This window comes from Pleurodeles waltl, chromosome 8 (assembly GCF_031143425.1).
Source record: "Pleurodeles waltl isolate 20211129_DDA chromosome 8, aPleWal1.hap1.20221129, whole genome shotgun sequence".
In the NCBI taxonomy this organism is placed as follows: Eukaryota; Metazoa; Chordata; class Amphibia; order Caudata; family Salamandridae; genus Pleurodeles; species Pleurodeles waltl.
The window spans coordinates 417,308,717-417,320,995 of NC_090447.1; the positions used below are offsets into that span (position 1 = coordinate 417,308,717).

The 12,279-nt window shown below is 46.4% G+C and overlaps 1 protein-coding gene across 1 annotated transcript in view; it reads right to left on the minus strand.

Moving 5' to 3' along the window:
- The window catches only part of OCA2 (OCA2 melanosomal transmembrane protein), an 866,379-nt gene that overhangs the window by 441,512 nt on the left and 412,588 nt on the right, over positions 1-12,279 (minus strand). Inside the window, exon 12 of the mRNA XM_069204281.1 lies at positions 2,629-2,753. Coding sequence (XP_069060382.1) covers positions 2,629-2,753 — 125 coding nt within the window. The remainder of the gene's footprint in view (positions 1-2,628; positions 2,754-12,279) is intronic.

Consider the following 12,279-nt stretch of genomic DNA (forward strand, 5'->3'; position numbering starts at 1 on the left):
TGTGCACCCTGAACATCAATGGGATAGAATAGCAAGGACAAAATATCAAGAGGTAATCAAGTCTAGATTTTCTATATCCAACTCCACATCAGTGTACCTAAGTGGTGCATATATCTTAAAGGTACATAGATGTGGAATTAGGAATACTGAATCTATACTTCCCTATATGCACTTACTTTTTAATATTCTGTCCTCTCTATTTTTACATTACAATATTCTATGGGGTCGATATTCAGTAGTACTATCCCAACAGAAGCCACTAGCAAGGTCCAAGAGAAGCTTGACAGATGGGCTCTTCCAAAGAAGTGGGCTTCTTACAGCTTTTGTGGCCCTGTAACGTAACAGGACATCAGTCAACTGACCCTTGGAGTTCACTCTTTTATCCTGGGTAAAAGTAGGAGAAGGTCCAGTCCTTAGGGTTCTCTTCACAGGTCTCAACAGCAGGTGCAGTCATTCTTCTGCCTTCCACATGGCCATAGGTGTTCTGAAGAGGATGCCCAGGGGTACCACATTTATGCCTGGTATTAGTCTGTGGGTGGAAGTGACTCCTTGCTCCTCACTAACCAATAGGGAAAAGGTCCCAAGGGTAACCCTATCAACGTTTGCAGCAGTTCCTGTGTGCCTACTGCAAACAAACTCACATCTACAACATGGCTGATCTGTTCTTCTCCTGTGCAAAGCTACTGTTCCCAACTCAGAGGTATTGCCAGGTAAATGAGCAAACCCTTACTCTAGTCACTCAAAACTGGTTCTGGGGGCTGTTCCTCTGTCACTGGGATTGGAGCTTGAGTGACTAGAGAGACAAAGAAGGGGTCAGGTTCTGGTGTTAGCTAAATCTTCCTGGAATGGGTAGGCCCCTTTGAAGTTAATTACGTTCCTGGGCACTGACCTTCCGCCACACCCAAAGCGCTGGTCTGAGCAAGTTCACACCTGATCAAAGGGGCTATTCATCTCCTGGGTGCCATTTGGAAGCCCATTAAAAAGTGCTTCTAGAGTGTCTAAGCAGATAAAAGGTGACTTTTTAAAAGTACTTTTTGTAAAACAGTTTGCACAAACTCTACTTTACCAGTGAATAAGACTTAATAGCTATTTTTACTGTACAGTATTTCTACTGTATTGTAGCACCTAATTATACAGCAGCAGGTTGGGAATGGGTGGGAGCAGCATTGGCCTGAGCGCAAACACCATCAAGAGTAAGAGTGAGAGTGAGCCAGTGTTTGCTCAGTGGTGAAATGTCCCCAAATCAATTGTGGGCAGAGCCGACCTTTGATAAGATAACGCCCTGGATGTGGGCAGAGAGAAATGTAGTGCTCTTGCTGAGGGCTGTGAATTAAATGAGGCAGAAGGTGTCCCTTTTGTGTTCACTGGTCAGTACCTGGATGAGCAGCGGCTGGCCCCTGAACACAAACATCCCCGGACCTCCCCTAGGTCACCTAAACCACTGATATCGGAGCTGTGTCACGCAGATAATTTTAGGTAATGTGTGTCAGCAGGGTTCAGAGGCAGGAATGGCTCCCAGGAGGGTGTGGGGGGTAGGAGAACAATTTATTTAATTTAAAAAAAAAAAAAAAAACACTTACTGGAATCATGCAGCCTCTACCACTGTGCCTCTCCTTTTGCCTTCACTGCAGCCCCAGGCACAGCCTTCCAGCCTGCCCTTCGGCCAATTTGAATGCTGTCAGGCTGATGGCAGCACGACCGATTGGCTGGAGTGCCCAGTGAGGGAGCTCCAAGGCAGAGTGAAAGTCTCTGCCTGCTGTCTTCAACCCAGCAACGCAGTGCCTCCATTGCTGGGCTGAAGAGAGCCTAGCATGCATGTCTGTTTAGCTGACCAAACACACATGCGCACTCAGGGGGAGTGCACTCACCCTCAGTCCCTGTCATCACCCGTGGCCCCACTCCTTTTGCACGATAATAAACAGTTTAGTGTTTTCTTGTAAAATTTTGCAGCTTCTGCTACTGGGGGGAGGGGGGGTTGGCGCTCCTCTGCCTTAGCAGAGGAGCCGTGCCTGGTCGGAGGATGAAGAGAGGGCAAGTAAGGGGGATAAAGGCATATTAACAACATCGCCTGCGATATGATAATGAAGGACTAAAACCACTGTAAACTGGCAAATCAGACAGAAACGAACAGGCAGGGTAAAGGCTTTGAATAAGATGAGCGCGACTGTTGATATAATCTTAATGCACACAGCTCCATGCACCCCTCAGAATATTGGTCCCGACTGGGGGTGTGCTTAATTTTAACAAAATTGTTGACAATTCCTCAAAGTACGTTAAGGATCCAATTGACAATGATACTACAAAATACAGGGTTAATATATTCAAACAAATGTACATTTTGAGCATCAATGCAAGAGCAAAATACACCATTAAAATCTAAAACCACTCCTGTTAGCTTTCATTTTGCAATAATAAAGCAAATCAATTGCATTAATACTCTTCACTTCTGGCCTGCTTAGCCATGCAGGCGCAGTGGCGTGGAAACAAAAATTGAGACGCAAGCTAACATTTACAAAAGAAACATTAAACATAATTGCATTACGTTTTTTTCAGTACATGCAGGTGTACGTCAGATTGTCAGTCACGTCAAAATAAAATAGGTATAATCAAAAGAACAGCTCCACATACCTTATGGTTACCGGCGTGAAGAGAAGCATTGTAGTAACGTTGTCTAAAAAGGCAGAGAGAATTGCAGCAATCAGGCAGAGAATAATAATCATCGCCCACACTCTGCCCCTGGAGAGCTGATAAGCCTAAAACAAAAATAAAGAATTCATACATTTCTTTCGAAACAAGAACAAACTCCAACACACAATTTTTCGTTTTAACTGCACCATTTAAAACATTTACGCTGTTCTCAAAGCGCACGTTTGTAGTTAATAGCACTGAACATTTTTCATTTTATATGCATTTATACTTGTATGAAGTACTGGATGAATTTTATTAAAATGGCAATAAAAAGGTGATTGGACAATTTAAGTCAAAGGCTGTTAAAAGGGTCTCCAACTCTACACTCTGCACACAGGGGTGACAGGTAAGTATTCAAATGGATGAGTTGTGGGATAGTGATTAGGTACATTTCAGGCAGCGGTAGGACACCAGGGAGGTCCGTGTCCACAACCTACATTTGTGTCAGCGTTTTCACTCTTAGGGGCTTTTTGGTATTACACAAGGGGCAGCAGACGCTTATGCAGCCACTTCCTTAATATGAATCAAGATGGCGTGATCCCAAGGGGATGCTACCTCATTTGCAAGGGGTCATGACTTGACCCTTGTTTCACCCTTGTGTTACAGAGACGCTTGCAGGGGCAAATAAGGTGTTAGGAGGCGCATTGACCGTGTGCCACATATGAAGGTGGTGTACAGTCACTGCAGTACACAAGGGCTACCAATTTAGGTGGTGAAGAAAGGGTGAAGGACTTCAACCTGCATGGGTGTGCAGTCACACTGCATCCACTTTAAGCAGATACCTTCCCCTCTTGAAAACAGGGGGTTTGCGGGCAGTGGAAGACTGAGCCACAGTTTCAGAATAAATTCTATCTTTCACTGATATGCGCTCTATCACACAACTGTGGATTTTGTCATTTCACATCTGTGCTGGAAATAGCATGTTTTCTCCTTAATCGAGCCCCCAATCTCCATTTTCTCTGTATGAGCACATCTTCGCCTGTGCTATATAGCAGGCAGGGACAGTGCATCCAATCTGTAATTCAGAACAAGGTGTATTTGAGATGGCGGCATGGAAGATAAGGATGAGGTAGGAGGACACCAGTTATGCTTTACAATAATGCTGTTGGCCAACATTGAAGTTTTGCGTTACAGGGCAGGGCACCAGATGTGTTATTTTGAAGGACACCAAGGCAGCTTTTTGCTGCAAAGTGATGGAAGGCATCCAATATGTTTCACAACAGAGGTGAGGTCAAAAGCTATGTTTTGCAATACGATCAAGTATACTAGGTATGCTTTGCCACGTTGGGCAGAACTCCACATATTTTTTGCATTGACAAGTAGTACACCAAGCATGTTTTGCATTTGAGAGCATAACCAAAGTGTGTGTTTCATTAGGGAGTAAGGCACTAAGATTATTCAGACAAGTCCAAGATGATAAATTTCCTTGGGATTAGGTGGTGCAGGATACCAGACATGTTTGAAGTATGGATTTTAGGTAAGAAATGATCCCTTTCCATGCTGAATACAATAGGGATATTTCTAGAAAACACCCTGGAGGATTCACACCTTAAAATAACAATTAGCCTTTGTCTCTATACGGTCACACAATCCATACTCTTTTTTTAAATGAATCCAGTGGAAAAAATATGGTACCACCTAATTTTTGCTTGGATAAGATTGCAATATTTATTACACTGAAGTTATCCATTACATAAAGCACATTTAGCAAATTAACAGAAAATATACACACGGATAGCTATTGCATCAATAAATAAGGTATGTGTCTTGCAGTAACATCTGCTTCAGCAGAAGCAGCTGACTGATGCGGAAATGTTGCTACTCTACCAGACATCCTGCACTGGGAAAGTGATGAGAAACTCCAAAAGGAGAAGGATGGGAATACTTTGCACTAGGCCAATTAATCCTTATGGACACATTGCGAACTAAGGGTGTTCTGAAAGATCATGGAAACCACAGCAAAGTGCTGTAGTCTGCTTTTGTTGCCATTGTTGTATTGCCATGGTAATAGTCTATCAGTTCCTCTTGTCCCCCACGGAAATGGTCTGGTGACCCCCATTCCATCCTCCCTACAACTTTAGGCTGCAGACCTGGTTTTGACCCAATTATGTAACCATATTTAGCAAGAATACCGATTTCATTCCCTCCTCTTGTCGCTGATCTCCAGGCTTGTAATATTTGAACTTGTTTTTGATCAACCCAGGAGAAAAAGAAAAAGCTCAATAAAATAAGTGAGCTCAATTTAGCCCAGCAATTATCTAGGGTGCATGCAGCAGTTCCGAGAAACAGTTTATCCCCTGTGCTGTACCTCCTAGTGTGTCTGTCAATATGCAGATGTTTGTCATTATGAAACCTGTGATGTTAGTCCGAGCGAAGGAGGAAAAGAAAATGTGGAACTCCTCCCACTTTGCCTTCTCCGTTTAGTAGCATGATTTAAAATTAACAGGCAATCATTAGAGTGACAAGAAGACCACTCACTAAAAATCAGAAATAATTTGCACATTCCGGAGATGTTCAAGAAAAGATGCAGAAAGGATGTAGGCTTATAGGAACCCTTTGGAGGTCCTTCCACTCCCAGACACATTAGGAGTTAGATCACTAAAATTCCACAGAGGAGGGAAAGCCTGGAGGTTGACAGAGGTGTTGGATATCTTGACCACAACAGTCATCATGTTACTTGTTAAGTCCTGCAGTGGTAGAAATCTGCTAAATGCCTCCATCACTGGCTTTGTCTCTGACTAATGGAGTTCCTTGACTGAAAGAGCGGACGGGACCGTCAGAAACGTCCAGTCCCAGGATGCTTGTTTCCGGTCCAGGGAGGACCTGGCTTGGCAGTTCAGGTTGAATTGTTCCCATGGGGAACTGGTTCAAGCCTGATTTTGACAATGGCTAGGTCCAAATTGGGGTGGTGTGGTGGGCAAAAAAATGATGGATTAAACCCAGATCTTTATCCTGGGGTGAATGTTTGCATTGTACAGCATTCCGCCCATCTGTTCTTTTTGCTCATGATTCCTATGTACAACATGTTTCCGTAGTCCACTCTGCTGGTGATGTGGGCTTGAGTGACAGTCTTTCTGGCAATCTGCTGGGAGCCACCTAAAGATCTTGAAGACTTAGATGTCTCTACTAAAATGCAGTACATGTGTTACATAACTTATAAATTAAATGCTACTAGTGGGCCTGCAGCACTCATTGTGCTACCCACTTAAGTAGCACACTAACCATGGCTCCGGCCTGCCACTGCAGATCCTGTCTCTGCAGTTTACACTGTCAGTTCGACCTGGCAACATAAACCTCTTACCAGACCCAAACCTACCCTTTTTTTTTTTTGTAAATAAAAGTCACCCTTTCGTTAGGCCCTGGACAATGCAGAGTGCAATGTATTTAAAAAGCAAGCTATGTACTTTTAAGTTTTACATGTCCTGGCAGTGAAAAACTCCCAAAGTTGTTTTCACTACGGCAAGGCCTTTCTCCCCATATGATAACATTTGGATTACCTTATTACATCTTATAAGTGTAATTCACAATCTGGAAGAGATGAGTTTATCGAGTTTGGTGTCCCTGGACTCACAATTTAAAATCACAACTTAAGGTGAAGTCGGATTTTAAATTGCAGTTCTGAAAATGCTACTTTTAGATAGTTGGCATTTTTAGCCATTTGGTGCCTGCTGCTTATCTCTGAATACACATCTGGGGTGGGAGACAGCTGCGCCTTGTGCATTTCCTCTAGACAGCCGCACACAGGGGGAGCTTAGATGCAACTTGATGGGCCATTCCCTTTCTGCTGGTCACAGTCTCACACTTTCACCTGAATGGACTGTAATCTGTCCCCACACAAAGGGCTGCATCTGCCTCCCCTCTGTAGTGAATCTGGGGCAAGGGCAGGAAGGGGCGGAACCTCTGTGTCCTTCAACAACCTTTCTATGAAGTATCTCCCTACTTTAAAGGCACAACTGGGTATAAGTACTGGACCCCAGACACCACCACTTCAGTACACTTCTGGACCTGTGGATACGCTGTCAAGAAGAACTGCTGTGTTGCTACAAGGACTGACACTCTGTTGGACTTATACTTTGCTGGACTCCTGCTTTGCTGTGCTGATCTGCCGCCTCTTGCCTGTTAGTGATAAGGACTGGACCTGCATCTCTACATCCGAGCATCCAGAGTTACTCCAAGGGCCAGCTGACTGGTCTCCTGTTTTCTAAAGTCTGCTGGACATAGATGACTTTCAACTTATCTGCATCTGCACCTGCACTTGAACTCTGCCATCTGTGAGTCTGCTCTGCCAAGCGGTGCCATCCCAGTCCTGGACATAGGAAGTGAGGCCTAAGGTGCTTCTACAGTCAATCCACACATCCTTGACTGAACCGGCCCATCTTAACAGTTGCAGGGACCGAAACGGGCAGATTTTCACCTTTGCGTGTATCGTAACAGGCACATCCTCATTGCTGCATGGAGTAGACCTGGCTCAATGCCTTCAGAATCAGCGCATCGCCCTCAGAATCAACACATCACTGACTTTGCAGGGAGAAAATAGACATCTCGTTCTGTTGCAGGATCGGAATCGACTCATTGCCTCGGCTGCACCTTAAATCTTCCTCAATGTAAACACAACCAGGATCAAGGTACTTTTGTTCAGTAGGCCTAAGTGGGTTCCTGTATCAGGCCTGCACTCCACTGCAGTCGCCCTGAACTTTTGACTCTGTCCCAGTCAGTCATAACCAGATACCCCCATTTGGCGCTTCTTGCTTATAAGTGCTTTTCTACAGTTTATTCTTTACAACATTCACAATGCAAGTTCTACTTATTGGATGTTTGTTGTTTGGGTCTTGTTCTATTTATTAAATTAAGTTCTGTTTTTCTAACTAGGTGTGGAATATTTTTGTATGGTGTTTTCACTGTTTGAAGTGTTGCACACATACTTAACATTGCCTCTTAAGTTAAGCCAGACTGCTCTGTGCCAAGCTACCAAAGGGTGAACAGGCATAGGGGTTATCCATAAAACACTATTGCAAAGAGTGAAACAATTCCAGGTGCCAAGTGAGTTTGGACTGAGTTGTGAGCATCCATAATTTGTGTGTTCATTATCTCCTGCACACAGGGGAATTGCTGGCTCAGTTGCAACCATCAGATTGGACTGTGTATGAACTGCACTCATACGTATGGTTTGTGCTAGTGGCATCCATGTGTAACACCACTGAGGTAAGAGCAAAAATGTAGTGTTATCATTTGGTTTAGGTGAATAACTGCATTCAATGCAAAAATGATCTTGAGAATGTCTGTTTTTATAAGGTAGGAAGATTTATTATTCTCACACATTAAAAAGTATATATTTACAGAAACAGGACTTCAGGTGGCATGAATACGTTTCATGAAACCGTTATTTACTATTGAATAATACTCATGGGACTGTATTACACAAAGGGCCCTAGGGAAGGCAACCGGTTTGTGTGCCTACTTTATGTTCCCTCTGGCGCACTGGTATTACAGAAGGGTCCTGCTTGTATGGCCACTTTTGTCATACTGGCTGTGCCGGTGCACATGTAGCACCAGCGCGATGCTAAATTGGCGTTGCCTCATTAGTATGTGGGGTGTGACTCCAAACTAATGAATGAAACAGTTTGCCTTTGCATCCTCACTATATTTTGGACACAGCGACATAGGTAAAGAGACTGTTTATGAGGCTGGGCATAAGAAAGAGATGGAAAACAGTCATCCCATATCTCCGACACCTCTCAGTGGGACATCTCCAAAGCAGGCAGGTGGGTGCTGTTAGTCAGTGCAGCTGCCTGCAAAGGGGATCTTTGCCTACCTTTCAGGAAAGCAAGCCGGGTAAAACATGCACTGAGAAAGATGAAGAGGTTGCTTCCAACAATTGGTCCACAGTTCATTTGCCTCCAAGGCAGGCATGAGCATGCAAAAAAGGCTGCTTTCCTCAGTGCAGCACATTATCTTTAATATAGTGCACTGTCCCAGTTTTTGTTTTGCTCCCCTAAAGGGGTCATCTCTGCAGAAACGCAAATATCGAACCTGGAGGATACGGTCCAGAACCTCTGCAAGGAAATGGCCGAGACCAGGGTCCTGAACAAGGATATTATGTGGTGGCTGGAAGATGCAGAAAACCGGGTCCGCAGGAACAATCGGAGATCCGTGGGTTTCCCGGAAGGAACAGAGGGGCCCAATGTGGGCCGTTTTTAAAAAAAATACATGGCTGAGACGAGTCTAGCCGTCAGACGTTTTCGTCCTGTTTTGTGATTGAACATGCTTATCAGGCTTTAGGGGGTGCAACCCCTCCCACCCCCCCCCCCGAAGTGCCTTGGAGGCCCATGATCGCCCTAAATTTTCAGGACAGCCATAGTTGACGGAGGTTTGTAAGATGAGAGATATAGAATGAGAACTCCAAAATCCTAATTTTTCCTGATTACACCCGGGAGGTTCAGAGGCAGCAGCAGTGCACATTTAACTCTGAAGGCCAAACTCAGTTGCCTTCGACTACAATATATGCTCCTCTTCCCAGCCAAACTAAAAGTCATCTTTCAAGGGAAAACACTTTTCTTTCAAATCCCAGAGGATGCATGGAGTGGCTGGAGTAACGCCCTCAACTGTCCGGGAGAGGTGACCACGAGATGGGTAGAAGTCCCAGGGACCCCTGGCCCATGGGATGGCAGGACCGGTTGTGCCCCAAGAGAAGGGGCCGGAGGCGGCACAGAGGAGATGGAGACACGCCATGGAGAGTGAGTCGACCCCCCAAAGAGTGGGGCAGCATAATCAGACTCTCAGGATAGTTAGACCCCGGTTATCCGGAAGAGAGACAGAAGGGTAGGCTCAGCTCCAGGCATAGGGGTGACCACCCCAGGTGCAGACACAGGAACAATATCTGTGTCTCCTCATCCATTGGTGGCAGCTATCAATTGACTAGAAACTGAGGAAACTGTTCTCAGACCAGAAGGGGGCGGCCAGACCGTGGAGGAAACACAGTAATTTGGGGCTGAAGAAGTGGAGCTGAGTGCAATCGCACCATCCAGTGTAAGGAGGATGGGGAGCAGTTGGTGGTGCTGGAACTATCTAGACATCATGCAAGTTTCCTTGTGCTGAGGGTTGTGTCGGGAAGTCTGCCTTTGTGGAAGTGACCCGCGAGTAGTAGTTTTGTGTTGAAGAGGAGGGGAAGGGGGCTACAGACCTCTCAACTACTGGTGAGTTGTTGTATGGGGGTTAATAGTCGCAGGGCCTATGGGATGTGGGGTGGAAGCTGGCTCTGTTGGGGGTTGTTGCTTGCCTGTTTTTGTTGACATTCGATACACCACAGACAAGTAGGCATCTTAGGTCTCGTCCTATGAATCACTGGCATCTAGATGTCCCATCCATAAGTCAGGGACGGGAGGTCTCCCCCTCCCCCCACTTAACGCAGTCCCTCTGAGTACAATGACTCCCACAAGTGACATGCCACCCCCCCCCCCCCCAGATTAAATTCCCGGGCCTTTTCTGTGCTATCATGGAATGTAAACAGATTAGGGGACAGAGTTAAATGAGGTCTGGTGTCTCAGTACATAAAGAGAATGCACCCAGATGTGTTTTTACAGGAGACATCAAGGACACCAGGTGTAAATTTTTGGGTAGAGGGCCCTATTTTACGTTGGCACATGCAGGTTACCTCTCTGGAACCGTAAATTCCCCCCTCTTCCATATCTCAAGACAGTGGGTAGACCCCACGGAAAGGTACGTGGAGGTACAGAGGCTTTGGGGTAGACGAAGTACTGTTTGTAATTGTTTATGCCCTGGCCAGACTTCAGGCTCCTGTCTTGGACAAGCTTGCAGAGATGCTATAGGTAGTGGACTCCACGACCCACATGCTGGGAGGTGATTTTTATGATGTAATGGATAGGGAGCTGGATCGCTCAGGGGTGTCTGTATCGCTTTGCAACAACACTGGGACTGTCTGATCTGCAGCGACGTGCCCACCACAAGTATAGGAAATACTCCTACTTTTCTGGGGCCCATAAAGTCTTTTCTAGGCTGGATTACATTTTTGCCCCCACAGGGGAAGTGGGGGCTGCCCGCAATGTGGACTATTTGGCCCAGGGTTCGTCGGACTATTCCCCCCTGATGGTACGGATTGGAAAGTCAGATGGGAGACCCCAAATATGGCAGCTCGGAGCGTGGGGACTTGCAAGACCATGAGGTGGCGCATGGGCCTCGTGTAGACACTGAACTATACTTCCAGGAAAAGATGGAGACAGTCGAGTCCTCGGTGGTACCCTGGGAGGCGTACAAGACAGTGATATGGGACAGTGCACATAACTTAGCGGCACGGAAAAGGAAAAAGGCTTCTGAAACTCTGGAAAAATACAAGCAGCAACTCCTAGCGATGGAGGGGGACCCTGGCACTGGTTTCGGCTCCTCTTGCTCTTGGTCGCTTGGTGTTAGCATAATATAGAGAAGTGGCAGAATCCGAAAGTAGAGCTTGATTGCGCACTGCCCAACATAGGCTCTATGAAACGGGAGATAAGGCAGGGAAACTCCTGGCCTGGCTGGATAGGAAAGAAATTGAAGCACGGTGGGTAGATAAGGTGGAGACCCACAAGGGGGTTCGGGTTTCCTCGAATACAGAAACTGTAGAAGCCTTCACCGACTATTATCAGGCCTTGTACCAGGCCCGCCAGTTACTTGAGTTACATCACATAAGGGAATACTTACAAGGCATAGTGGTCCCCATCTTAGATGCAGAGTCCCAGGAGACCTTGAAAGGGGATATTATCTTTGAAGAGGTTAAATCGGCCATGACAGGGTTGTGCTCAGGGAAAGTCCCATGCCCTAATGGGTTCCCAGAGGAGCATTTCAAAAGGCTGGACAATCTGTTAGCGCCCTCCCCATCTCCTGGCTATGTTCCTGGAGGCAAGAAGCTAGGGCACACTCCCCCTGGACCTATGGACAGCAGAAATAGTGGTCATTCACAAGGAGGTCCGACCTAAAAATTCCTGTGCACCCTATAGGCCAATTTCTGTCCTTAATACAGAGGTGAAAGTGCTGGCCACAGTACTAGTGATGCCCCTTCAGGGAGTTATTACCCCTTTAGTTCACAGGGACCAATCTGGCTTCATGCCGAGACGGTCCACGAGATAAAATCATTTATGGAAGGCCCAGCCTTCTATAAATGGAGGAGGGGGGCCATGCCACCCCTCTCCCTGGCTGATTTCTGCACTGAGGACCTCATACCCCCCACCTTAATATACACCCCTCCCCTGGGGCCTGGCCATCGTCCTGGGCGCTCCGCAGGGCACCCAGTGTGCAATGGGACCGTTGGGGGGGGGGGGGGGGGGGAAGTCTAAAGGCCCCTGTGATCCCAGCCAGTACCCACCTGCTGCAGGGCCCGGCATTGCTTTTGCACAGCGGGAGCTGTTAAAGATGCAGCTCCCTGTCTGCAAAGGTGATTGTTTCCTCGGTTTCCCTGCTCGCATGTCTGTGGGCAGGGAAACCGGGGAAAACTTCTCGCAGCTATCACTTGCTGCAAGAGGAGTGTTTTCTCTGACAGTTCCTGCCAAATCAGAGCAAACAGCTATGTCCCGGGGGTGGACACCCCAGGACATAGCAAGA